Source organism: Mustela lutreola, chromosome 9 (assembly GCF_030435805.1).
Source record: "Mustela lutreola isolate mMusLut2 chromosome 9, mMusLut2.pri, whole genome shotgun sequence".
Classification (NCBI taxonomy): domain Eukaryota; kingdom Metazoa; phylum Chordata; class Mammalia; order Carnivora; family Mustelidae; genus Mustela; species Mustela lutreola.
Window position 1 is genome coordinate 144380547 of NC_081298.1, and position 13021 is coordinate 144393567.

Below are 13021 nucleotides of genomic sequence, written 5' to 3' on the forward strand. Positions count from 1 at the left end.
TTTTTGATTGAGCGTTTGACATTGTGAGAAAAACTGTAGAACCTTTGGAGGTCTTTGTCTTCCTCCGGAGGATGGGCGGGTCTCGCCGGCCCAGGAGCACCCGTCTGCTCAGTTACTTAGAATCCAGTTGCGGACCACGATGACCTGGAGCAGCAGTCTGTGCGGGTTGACACCTTCACTCCTGGCCTCTGCCCTCCGGGACCCCAATCCTGACTGTTAGCTCTCCGCTGGCTCCTTCTCCGGGGTGGGCCCTGCACTCCGTGTTTGTCCCCTCAGTCCAGGGGCCCGTCAGAAGCGTTCCTTGGTGTCAGCTGCGAGCCACCCTTCTGGACTGGCCGCTGAGAGCGGGCTCGAGGTCAGGCTTGCTCCTCGATGCTTTGCTCCTTCCCAAGATCGTGGCGTTTATTCTTCGCTGTGGGAACTCCTTAAAGGAGGCCTTGGAACAAATTCATAGTATTTTGTTTCATTTTAACGGTTGCCCTCTGCCAGTGCTTGGTTTAAACCACCTCTTCTGCCATTGCTGGGGGCGGTTTTCTGCTGCACTGTTGAAGGATGATTTGTTCCACCAGTCTGTTGCCGTTGAAAATTGTGGTTTCATTAAAAATACCATTTACATCTTTATTGCTTATTTTCTGTGCCCGTTTATAATTGTTTCTATGTATGCATTTGAATGGAATTGTTAGTCACAATGTATACGAAAGTTGAAGGCCTTGCATCCACATTTCTGAGTTGCCTAGTGGGCACTTTGAACTACTGCCACCCCAGCAGCCGCAGAGAAGGTAACTGCCTTCTAAACTCTGTCAAGTCGAACTGCTTAAATGTGTGTGCGCTTTCCTTCCCTCCCGCAGGCACGTGCCCTCACACCTCAGACTGCAGAAACAGATGCCATTCGGTTTTTGGTCGGGACGCAGTCTCTCAAATATGATAATCAGGTAACTATGTTTGACAAATGTATACATGTTAATTACTAAGCCTGTTCTTACTTTTATAATAATTTTGCTCTTGATTTTTTTCAAGCAACACTTGGGAAAATTAATGCCACACAAACAAAATAAAACTTTCATTGGGATTTAAATATCCGAGCTTACATAATAATCGAGCTCAGCGATGTAAGCGTGCTCTGTGCAGCATGGCTGTTGTGGTTTCCGTCTGAGGTCATGTAGGGTTTGCCGCATAAGTGACTGAGGAGCTCTCCAGGCACATGGTCGGCGCTACTGCCTGTCCCTAGGCTGCCGGGGGACACACAGTGTTCTTGCCAGCTGAGTCTAGATGAGGCCATCATCTGTCAAGGGCCACGCTTTCACTGCCGCACACAACAGGAGGGGCTGTTCTCACTGCTGTAGTGAGAACGGTTGGCGGCTGACGGATCAGCCTTCAGCTCATGGCTCTTCGCAGACATTTGACCTTGACCGAATGGATTAATCTTGCTGGAGTTCATTTTCCTCATCACCAAGCTGGAGATAAGGCCATGTGTTCTCTGTACCTCGCGGGTGCTGAGGATGTTGTGAAGAAGTGAACTGCTTGGATCCTGGGGAAATGGACAAAAGCCGTGTGTCTTGGAGCAGGGCCTCTGCCCAGTTACCACTGTCCCGCAGGGGGAGTGACTCTAAGATGGCCTTGAAAGTGTTTGGTGCCGGGTGTGGTATAGTGAAATCTCCACGCTTGTGTTTTTAAATTCACATAGTCATTTTGGCGTCTGGTCTCGTGACCTATATGTGGAGATTTATAAATAAATGTTTATGTTCTTTAACCTTTATTTCCTATACCCAAAGCATAGGTGTTAGGTCCTCCAATAATGGGTCCGTGATCAAAGGAGCAAGACTGATACAAAGCGCAGGTCAAGCAAAGCTTTATTTTGCACCAAGCATCGAGAATCAAACCGACCCATCCACCGCCAGTCTCCAGAATTAGCTCTGTCAAGGTCTCTTTAGGAGTCCGGTTCATTCTCTCTACTTGCCTGGAACTCTGGGGCCAGTAGGCACAAGGTAGTTTCCAATTAGTGCCCACGGCCTTGGCCAATGCCTATGACACCAAACTCACAAATGCAGGGCCGTTGTCTGACCCGATTGTGAGAGGCAGCCCAAACCTAGGAATTATTTCTTCTTGGCTACCACTTTTTTACCGCTTTTTGGCTACCACTCCTGCCGTCCCACATTTGGCGGAAAAAGCCTCTACCCAGCCTGAAAGGGTATCTACAAAAACTAACATGTACTTGTGCCCATGTTTTCTGGGTCTCATCTCTGTAAAATCTATTTCCCAATAAATTCCTGGTTCCTTACCTCTTTCTCTTTTCCCTCTTCTCATTCTAGTTCCTCCTGAATTAACTGCCTGGCATTGAGCACATCTGTCAACTATATCCTGAACCATACGCCCTAATTTAGAAACCTGGAACTGCTTGCCTATAAGCTCCTTGAGTTTGCGTGTCCCCAAATGAGTACTCTGATGTATCTGGTCTACTAACTTCTTACTTAGACTTCAAGGAAGAATTAACTTTCCTGTTTTAGTCTTAGCCCAGTCCCCTTCATAGTCCAATTTAGCCCATTTTTGTAAATACTTTAAATCTTCCTCTGAATAGTCCAGCTTTTCTGGTAGGGCTGGAGCCAGGAGTGTCACCAGCTCTTGCACTGTTTCTCTGGCTGCTTGCTTTGTGGCTTGATCTGCTAATTGGTTTCCTTTTGAAATCAGATCAGTCCCCTTTCGGTGTCCCAGGCAATGCAAAATGGCCACCTCTTTTGGGTCCCAAACAGCCTGGAGGAGAGCCAGTGTTTCTCCTCTGTTTTTAATTCCTTTTCCTTCTGCTGTTAATAGGCCCCTTTTTGTAAAAAGCCCCATGTATATGGAGAGTAGCAAAGGCGTACTGCTGTCCTTATAAATGGTGGTGATTTTACCTTTGGCCATCTGTAGTACCTTGGTAAGTGCAATCAGCTCCGCTTTTTGCACCGAGGTTCTGTGTGGCGGGGCTGCTGTCCAGAGTTTCTGCTCAGGGGAAACCACTGCAGTCCCCGCATACCTCTTTCCATCGACCATGTAGCTACTCCCACCTGTGAACAGAGTCATCTCTGCATCCAGGAGGGGAATGTCTCTGAGGTCCAGCCTTATTCCTGTGACTTGGGTTAGAACCTCCCTGCAGTCGTGTGGGTGGTCAGCCAGCTCTTCTAGCAGCAGTGTGGTTGGATTTAGCACCGCCAGGGGCCGGATGGTCACTCTTGGTTTATTGAGGAGGAGGGCCTGATACCCCATCACTCGGGCATTCGTCATCCATCGGTCTGGTGGAGTCTGGAGAAGGCCCTTGATAGCGTGAGTGGTGGCAAGATGAGATTTTGACCCAAAGTCAATTTACTTGCATCTTGACCAGGAGGGCCATGGCAGCAATTATGTGGAGGCAAGGGAGGAACCCAGCCACCATTGGATCTGATTTCTTGCTAAGATAGGCTACTGGCCTTCGCCAGGGTCCCAGAGTCTGAGTTAAAACTCCTTTGCCCACCACTGCTTTTTCATCCACATACAAGTGGAAGGGCTTGGTAACAGCTGGGGTGGCCAATGCTGGGGCACGCAGTAAGGCTGTTTGTAACTCCCGAGATGCTCCTTCTGCCTCAGCTGTCCACTCTATCATAGTGAGCCCTGTTTTGCCAGTTCATAGAGAGGTCGGGCAACCTCCGCAAATCGCGGTATCCACAGCCTACAGTAGCCCGCCGTCCCAAGAAACTCCCTCACTTGTCGGGACGTGGTGGAGTGGGGGTATTGGGTGATCACCTGTTCCCTGGACTCAGACAGTGAACGCATGCCCTCGTGGAGATCAAAGCCTGGATAAGTGGCATGGCTCTGACAGAGCTGTGCTTTCTTCACTGACACCCCATACCCTTTTTCCTGCAGAGTCTGTAAGAGCGCTCTCGTCCCCCGCAAACATGACTCATAGTCCTCAGTGGCTGCTAGCAAGTCATCAACGTACTGTAACAGAGTGACTCCTGGGTTGTACTCACGCAAATCCTCATGTAGCGCCTCGTCAAAGATAGTGGGCGAATTCTTGAATCCTTGGGGAAGTCTTGTCCAGGTGAGCTGGCCTTGGAATCCTTCTTGTGGGTCAGACCACTCAAAAACAAAAAGGTGCTGAGAATTCCTTTGCTAAAGATATGCAGAAAGAATGCATCCTTGAGATCTAAGACGGTATACACAGTTCTTCTGGGGCCCAGGAGGGAGAGTAGGGTATAGGGGTTAGGCACTGTCGGGTGGATGTCTTCAACCTGTTTATTAACTTCCCGCAAGTCTGGACGGGTTGGTACTCCCCAGTCTCGGCCTTTTTAATGGGCAGCAAAGGTGTGTTCCATGGAGACTTGCAAGGCACTAGGATCCCGTCTCCGCGGAGGCGGTTCATGTGTTTTCTGATCCCTTCCTTTGCTTCCCAGGGGAGGGGGTGCTGCCGGACGCGAACAGCCGTGGCCCTTGCTTTTCATTGTATCACCACTGGAGGCTGTCCCTTGGCCGAGCCAGGGGGCTTCCCTTCTGTCCAGACTTCAGGAAACTCGACCTGTAGGGTTTGGAGAAGGCTCCCTTCTCTTGTCTGCTCTGGTTCTGAGACTGGCTGGTAAAGAAGGTATCCATCTACTGCTGCCACAAGCATCTGCACAGTGGGTTGTCTCAAGGTTACAGTCATGTCTCCTTCCGAGAACTGAATGCCAGCTCGTAGTTTGGGGAGGAGATCTCTTCCCATCAGGTAATACGGGGCGTTAGGGAGGACCAAGAATCGATGCTTGACTACTCCTGAGGCCAAATTTAAAGTCCTTTCTGTTGTCCGTTCATGTCTTTCTGTGCCATTCACCCCTTGTACCCAGACTTTCTGTCCAGATAGTTTTCCCATAGGGTTAAGTAATGAGGAAAATTGGGCTCCCGTGTCCACCAAAAAATCACTTGATTTCCCCTCTGCTTCAGTTTTTACCCGAGGTCCGGGGAGGGCTCCGAACCACGGCCCCTTCGGTCTCTGGGGGCCAGCATTGCCGTCTGCCGTTCGGGGCGCTCCCTGGCCCAGCGTCCGTTTCCCTCACAGTGAGCGCACTGGTCTGAATCTGCGTCTTCCCGCCTGTCTTCTCTGTGCTCGGGCTTTTCCTCGCACGGACCACCCCTACCTGCCTTTCCCCTTCCGTTGCGCTCTTTCCCCGTCTCCTCCCCGCTTCACGCACCGCCAAAACCGTAACCAGTTTTTTTGTCTGTTTTCCATCCTCTTGTGCAGTCTTGTTGTTAAACAGCTTTTCTGCTATTCCCACCAACTCAGTCAGATTCTTCCTTTCAAATCCTTCGATTTTCTGAAGTTATTTCCTCTTATATTTCCTCTTAAATTTCCTCTTTATATCTGGGGCTGACTGACTGGCAAAAGCAAGATTCACTGCCCTCTGATTTTTGGGTGCCTCAGGGTCGATCGGGCTATACATTTTATAGGCTCCAATAAGCCTTTCTAGGAAAGCTCCCGGAGACTCATTCTTACCTTCAGTCACCGCACTAATTTTAGATCTTTTTATGGGTCTCCTTACAGCTGCATGGAGGCCTCCCAGTAGAGCCTGGCGGTAGAAGCGTAGGCTCTCCTTACCTTCATTGGAGTTTGACTCCCAGTTGGGGGATTCCCTCGGGCAGGAGTCCTCCCTTCGCCAGGGATCGAGGTCCCTGCCAGGTCTCTCGCTTATCACCTTATGGGTTTCTCACGAGATGCGATCCCTGTCTTCTGCATTAAAGAGAGCCATCAGGAGCTGTTGAATATCCACCCAGGTGGGCTGATGGGTAAGAAAGACAGTCTCCAGGAGACTAATTAAATCCTGAGGGTGGACCAAGAAGGATTTGTGTTGGGCCCTCCAGTTACAGAGGTCAGAAGAGGAGAAAGGGATAGAGGTTAGGTGGGGGCGCCCTCTCCCGTCTGATAGAGCAACCTCATGGAGAGGCAGCATTGGCGCTGATCGAACTGGTGAGGTAGAGGAAGGCAGAGGGGGATAGAGGAAAGGGGAAGGATCAGGGCGGTCTTTCTGCTTGGTGGTCCCATAGGTGGACCCCAACTGCATATGAGGGGGACTGGTAAGGGCATCTCAGGACCGAGAGTCAGGTCTATCAGGTTTAGGGGGCAGATGGGGGCATCCACATCCTCCACGTCCGATGGGGTAGGACGGTCCTCTTCCGTGGTCCCCTCATCTCTCTGTTCTGGTTTTGGTGATCCGCCCTGCCTTAGAGGGAGAGAGGTGGTTTCATTAGTAGGGGAAGGTGAGACTTGAGCCATGACGGTGGCTTTTCTATCAGGTATCGCCAGGCCATGGTGTATGGTATTTGGTCTCGATGGAGATCGAAGACCTTACTCTGGGTAGAGTAGATCTGAGCCAAGGCAAACATTCCTTCCAGCGGCCACCCTGTGGAGAAAATGGGCCACTCTAATTGGCAGTGTTTTTAGTTTAACCGGCTAAACCTTGTTACCCGACTGGGTGGCTTTACCTTGAAAATCCTTGATATTGCTAAAGAACAAGACTTAGGGGTATCACAGTTCCCTTACTCCCCGCTTGCCCCATTTCTCCAAACACAATAAACAACACAACAGACAACAAAAAGATAAGACAAAGACAACCACAGGCCCAGTGATCCTCATCCAGAGCCTGCTGCTGGTGGGGACTTTCTCCATCCCCTGCAAACACAATAAACAACAGACAACAAAAGGACAAAGACAACCACAGGCCCAGGGGTCCTTACCCAGAACCTGCCACCGATGGGGACTTTCTTGATCTCCTGACTGCCCAGGGGGACTTGAATCCTGTGACCGCACAGGGGGACTCGAACCCCCTGACGATCTACCAGTGGTGGGATGGGGCGTCCCTGCGTCCACTCCAGCTCTGGGGAGCATGGCTGCATCTAGCTTCTCCCTGGTGGGCTATACCCTGGAGCTCTGCAACCAGACAGACAGGATCCTGAAATCTTACCTCTGGAGGCTTTTCCCAGAAATTCTGATGCTGGCTCAGTTCTCATCATTTGATCCCAGACGAGCCCCCAGTGATAGGTCCCCCAATAATGGGTCCGTGATCAAAGGAGCAAGACTGATACAAAGCGAAGGTCAGGCAAAGCTTTATTTTGCACCAAGCATCGAGAATCAAACCGACCGGTCGGGGCCGTCTCTTACAAAGAGGCGACCCCTCCCAGCCTCACAGACTAACTTTTATAGAGCAAAGGCCATGTGGTTGAGCCTGGGCACACACAGGTGGCCAATGAGATTGCAACACACAGAGACAACTGTACAATCATGCTAGGTCACACACGGGTGGCCAACGGAATTTCAATTTACCCTAGTAGATATTTGCACTAGCCTATCACCTTGGTCAGAATTGGCACCCAAAAGGCAGAGCCCACTCTCCTTGGTAGCTAGGGAGACAGTATGTGCACCCCACTGATTGGATGTCTCCACCTGGCCTGACCCACCCTTGTATCTGGGCTTTGCTACCTGACTGGGACTGGTTTCCGGACTTGTTTTTAAGTCAGTTCCTCGGGGAGGGGCAGGGTCAGTCTCAGTTTGCTGCATAAACAACACAATGGCTCCCTCTGGCTAAGTAGGCCCTTACAGTAGGAAAACCTTTATATACAAGGAATATTTTTATAATGTTACAAATAATTGTGAAACACTTAGCAGCCATCAAAATGTGCGGGAATCAGGTTGACGGGAGCTGCTTTCTATGGTGGCAGATTCACAGGATGGGACCCCGTTGAACCTGGTTCCTCGTGGCGGAGTCGTCATCATAGATTGCACTCATTAAGTTATAAACTCATTAATGGCATAATTTCAGAATCGTTCGGTGATTCAGTGAAATGTTAGGATTTTATCTATTGTGTGATCTCAGTAGTGTCAAAAAAGACCATTTCTTAGTGGCTACAAATGTTGACTCGTTAGGTGTCTCCATGGGGCCCATAGAATATTACGTCAGTTATACCTCAGAACAGTGGTGAATCAAGTTCAAACGCGAGTCTTACACACGGTGAAGAACTCGGAGGAAACGGGTCAAACAGCCTCAAAGTTTGAGCCACAGTAACCTATGGGTGAGGTGAGCATTTGTGAGGTAGATCATTTTCCTGATTTTCACTTTTCTGAATGTGTGTGTCACGTTCCTTCTGGCAGAATGTCAGGAAGAATGACTTTCTTAGGAAGATGGTTTCCGGTGGGCTCTCGCGGGGAGGAGGGACCTGGCGAGGGTGGGCTATGGTGCTGGCCCGCGGCCCGGGGGTCTCATTCCTGGGGGGTGGCTGGGGAGCCGCCAGAGCAGGGAGGGCTGGATCCTGAGCTTGTGCCCCTACACGCCCAATCCGTGTGTTCCCCTCACACAGGCCAAGCTCACATGTCCCTGCAACGTGTGTTTTACTCCTGTGCGATAGGCCTGACTCCCTGCTCACGTGGCGCGTGTCCTCCCACGTGGGGTGTATGTCTCCCGAGGCTGCCTCCCAGCCAGCGGCCCCAAGAGGACACCCCCGGGGCGGTGAGGGCACAGCATTTGCCCTTCTGCTGTCCTCCAGGAGCAGTACGCTTGTTCCTCTGTTTCCCTCTGATGTCATTACTATTAGTTTTAAAGATTTATTTATTTGAGAGAGAGAGAGCCTGCATCAGGGGCGAGGGGCCAAGGGAGAGAGAGAATCTCCAGCAGATTCCAAATATGGAGCCCGTTGTGGGGCTTGATCCCCCGACCCCGAGATCATGACCTGAGCCCAAACCAAAAGTCAGACGCTTCAGCCACCTCCCCACCCAGGTGCCCCGCCCACCGCTGTTCTCATCAGAGCAGGGTTCTGGAGCGCATTTGTAAGGGGAGAAAACTGGCTCCCCCTGACCTCCCAGCCCTCCTTCCTGGAGGCCCTCCCTGCTTGTTTGCTGACAGTGAGGGTGACCCGGGCTCCGGGGGTCGGTGAGGATGGGGATTCCCGGCTTTGTGCCTCCACATGGAGCAACAGGACTTCGTAGGGTGCTAGCAACGGTCCCTGTGGCGCCCGCTCGGCTGTGCCCTCCCCAGCACCACCTCCTGGGTGCTGGCACAGGCTGGGAAGGGGGGGGGTCCTGTGCCCCAGAGGCTGCCCACTGACTGCGGTTCAGAGAGACACACATCTGCCGGACGGGGAAGTGGGGCGCTGCTCAGGGCCGGGTGGGGGCCATTCCCACGCCTGCGACCTCGGTGGGTGGGGGTCATTGACCTCATTTCCCAGCAGGCAGGGGATTGGTCCTGAGCAGTTCTGGGGTTTTTCGCAGGCGGGCGAGCTGGAATATGGCAGGAGCGCAGCTGCTCTCCTTCCCCCCGCCTCCCCCTCCTGCTTCCACCTGCAGCACCGGGGGGGAGGGGGGCGGCGGGGTTCGTGGCCTGAAGGCGTCCTGCAGGCTTCCGTGCAGACACCCACACCCACGGCGCTAGTGCTGGGAGCTGCCCCCAGATCAGGCAGTGCCGCCCAGATCGGGGGCCCTGGCCCTGCGGCCCTGCTCCCCCCGCCTCCCACGGCTGGCCCCGCTGGCTGGTGAGGGTTAACAGCCCCCGGCTGCGCCTCGGGCCAGTAGCTCCTGCGCAGTCATTAATTCCCTAGAAAGTGCCAGTCCCCGAACCAGTCCTAATTAATTCAGCTGGGCTATTTTCTGGAAATTTTTGAAGCTGTCACCGTCGCTGGCCTGTTTTCTCCGTCAGAGGAACTGCTCTAGTTTCTGCCCTTAGTTTGCACGCGGCTCCGCGCCAGGAGCGGATGGCTGTGTGGGTCCTTCGTTTGCTGGTCCTTACGGGGCGGGCGGGACGGTGGGCTGCTTTCCGCGGAGGCCGTGTGCTCGCTGGCTGTCCGGTGGGGGCTTTAGGCAGAGACTCCAAACAAGGGGTTCGCTTCTGCATGGGCTTTTCCCCAAGATTCCTTTTGCCTGTCGCTAACTTCCCGCGTCTGCCGCCGCTGGGGGAAGAGCCAGCGTGACGGAGGACGCAGACTCATCCTCTCCCCGCACGCTCAGGGAGAAGGTGGATCCCTGAAGGGGGTGACACACAGTGGCTTCTTCCCCTGGATTGATCTTTTCCTTTCTAACTTTTGTTTTTAATTTGTAAACTCCATTTTCCTGTGTTTGTGTTTTGATTACGGTCAGCTTCGTTCCTCAGCCGCATCTGTCTGCGAGCTCGTCCTCGGTGGCCCCGGCTACCCCGAGAAACACCTGGGCCTTTGTCAGACATCGAGACTCAGCGCCCCTGCCCTGACCTGGAACGGAACCCCCTCTCCTCCCTCACCCCTTCTTCTGCTGCCCCCTCCCCACCCCTTTTCTCAGTATTGATCACATCTCAGAATTTCAATTTTAATTATTTTTTTAAAGATTTTATTTATTTATTTGACACAGAGAGAGAGGGATCGCAAGTAGGCAGAGAGGCAGGCAGGGGGTGGGGTGGGGAACAGGCTCCTCACTGAGCAGAGAGCCTGATGTGGGCCTCGATCCCAGGACCCTGGGACCATGACCTGAGCCGAAGGCAGAGGCTTTAACGCACTGAGCCACCCAGGCGCCCCAGAATTTCTTTTTAAAACAGAGTTCTACTCTATAGCTTTTCAGTTGTTGGGCTTCTGTCTAGAAATGGGATGATAGAGAGTGCTGGGGGTTTTCCAGTGACCTGTTAGCTCCCAGCTTTTTCTCCAGCCCTGGGCCAGCCGCAGCGAAGGACCTCCGTCCTGCCCACTTGCTGGCTCTGCATGTTGGTCTCCCTCCGGTGCAGAGGTTGGAACCCAGCCCCCGGTGATGGTAGGAGCGAGTAGGGCCCCTGGAAGTTGCTTAGGTCATGGCAGTGGAGCCGTCGTGAATGGGGTGCACCCATAGTGTCTTTACTCCTCTGCCACGTGAGGACACGGGGAGAGGGTGGTCATCGGACCCCGGAGGATGGCTTCCCCCAAACCCAAGCATGCTGTGGCATCCCGAGCTCGGCTTTCCCGCCTCCAGGGGTGTGAGCACTGCATGCCCCTGTGTGTAGGCACCGCCTGTGCTGTTCGTTACAGTAGCCCACGCGCACGAGGACGCTGCTTGTCCAAGAAGTGCCCCCACTGGGCGCAAGGACGGTGTGGAATGTGGGTCTTTTTCTTTTCTTTCTTTTTTGTGGCTCCCAAGTGTAGTTTGGCTTCATGGACAAAGGCTGTCCATACACTGGAGCTTATTTGCGTTGGGAAGGAGTATTAATACAGACAGGTAAGTGATAGCCGACGGGCGCAGTGAGCACCGGGAAACACGTAGCGTGTTTGACAGGAACCGATCGGTTTAAGTCTTAGCTGAAGGATCACTGTGTTTCAAGTCTAATGAAGAAATCCTAGGAATCCATTTTCCTAAGTATACTTACGCTGAAGCGAGAGCCCAGAGAGTGAGTGACCGGCACAGGGTCCACCGGCCGGGAAGCGGCAAAATCAAAACTGGGCGCAGGTCCCCTGGTCCCAGATCACAGTAGACCCCGTGTATCCCCCCGAAGCAGAGTGGACTGATGCTGAAATGGAGCTTTGTGGTCCTGCCTCGAGCCAGGAGGAGAGAGCTCTGGAGGTGTGAGACCCGCCAGAGGACGCCCTCTCCAGGTCTAGTGCCTGCTGCACCATGTTCTTCGGAAGGAACTGCCGGGAGGGCCTGTTCGTGTCTCGTGGTGGACAGTGTGGTGTGAGGTCTGCGGTGGTGGACGGGCCAGACCTTTCATCCTGCTGGCTCAGGGGCCCCAGCAGGGAGACGTGCCCGTGGCCCAGCCACCGGAACCTTAACGTTCCCTAGGAAGGGAGCTTTTCATTTTTGATTTCTAATTTTATCCATATTTAAAATTTTTTTCTTTCTAATTTGTAAGAGTTTGTTTACCTTCAGTTCAGTGGGAGAGATGAGATGGAGAGACAGTGCAGTGACCTGGAGTCCGGCTCAGACCTGGCCCCGGGCCACGGCGGAGTCTGGGTCTGTGGCAAGGGACACCTTTCTTGAAGCCCCCGTTCCCCAGGAAGATGAGGAGCGTCGACATCTTGACCGGCTTCCTAATGAACTGTATGACTCTTACTCCTAACTTTCCATAGTCATCTGTGCCCCTAGCCCAGCACTAGTAAATCCAACTTTAAAAGACTATTTAGGGGGACGCCTGGGTGGCTCGGTTGGTTGGGCCGCTGCCTTCGGCTCAAGTCATGATCCCAGCGTCCTGGGATCGAGTCCCACATCGGGCTCCTTGCTCCGCAGGGAGCCCGCTTCTCCCTCTGACTCTGCCTTCCACTCTGTCTGCCTGTGCTCGCTCTCGCTCGCTCGCTCTCTGACAAATAAATAAATAAAATCTTTAAAAAAAAAAAAAAAAGACTATTTAAAGGTAATAGTAATTCACAATATACAAGTTTGATCTTCATTATAAGCTGTGAAAGCATCTTAGGGACTCAGCTGTGGTGTGGAGAGTTTAGGGTGACGGCGGCGCGTCCGTCCGACTCTTAACCAATATTAGTTGCTCCTTCCTTTGCACCCCTGCAATCGTGTGCACACACCGTGGTGTTTTCCTTGCATTGTTCTCAGAACTGCTCTGTAACTGCAGAGATGTCTTGCACAGAATATTTCCTGGCCCGCCCAGTGTAAGCCGGGGAGCCGGTGGTGCCCTGAGAACAGGCAGCTGGAGATATGGCCTCCCTCTCTGGCGGCAGCGGCTGATTTTTGCTCTCCTGCTGCCGTGCGGAGGGCAGGGGCCTCGGTGTGCCCTGGATGGCTTGGGGGTTCAGAGCACATGCTCTGGACTCCTGCTTCTAACCGCAGGAGACACCGTATGTCAGCTCTCCAAGCCTGTGTTCCTCCCCTGTAGATTGTGGCTGATGATTATTCATGGCTCTTTTCAGGATTAATGGAGATAATGTGTGTCAGATAGCATCGCGCCTGGCCCGTCTTACAGGCTAGCCAGTATTACTCTGATCTCTGTTTATGGTGAGTCTTACCGTTCTTCCCGAACATGCCTAGATTAAAACATTTCACGAAGATGCATCCTGTGGGCTGTCTGGAAACTGTGAATGAGGATGTGTGGGAGAATCTGAGGACCGTCAGTTG

General features: G+C 52.7%; 1 protein-coding gene across 5 annotated transcripts in view; it reads left to right on the forward strand.

Moving 5' to 3' along the window:
• The window catches only part of EIPR1 (EARP complex and GARP complex interacting protein 1), a 123540-nt gene that overhangs the window by 11540 nt on the left and 98979 nt on the right, over positions 1 to 13021 (forward strand). For 3 of the 5 annotated variants that reach the window (XM_059132772.1, XM_059132775.1, XM_059132771.1), the window contains exon 2: positions 849 to 932. The exons of 1 other annotated variant lie outside the window; for it this stretch is intronic. In XM_059132772.1, coding sequence (XP_058988755.1) covers positions 849 to 932 — 84 coding nt within the window. Of the gene's footprint in view, positions 1 to 848; positions 933 to 4027; positions 4052 to 13021 lie in introns of those variants that run through there. One more of the 5 variants, XM_059132776.1, reaches the window with a different exon arrangement.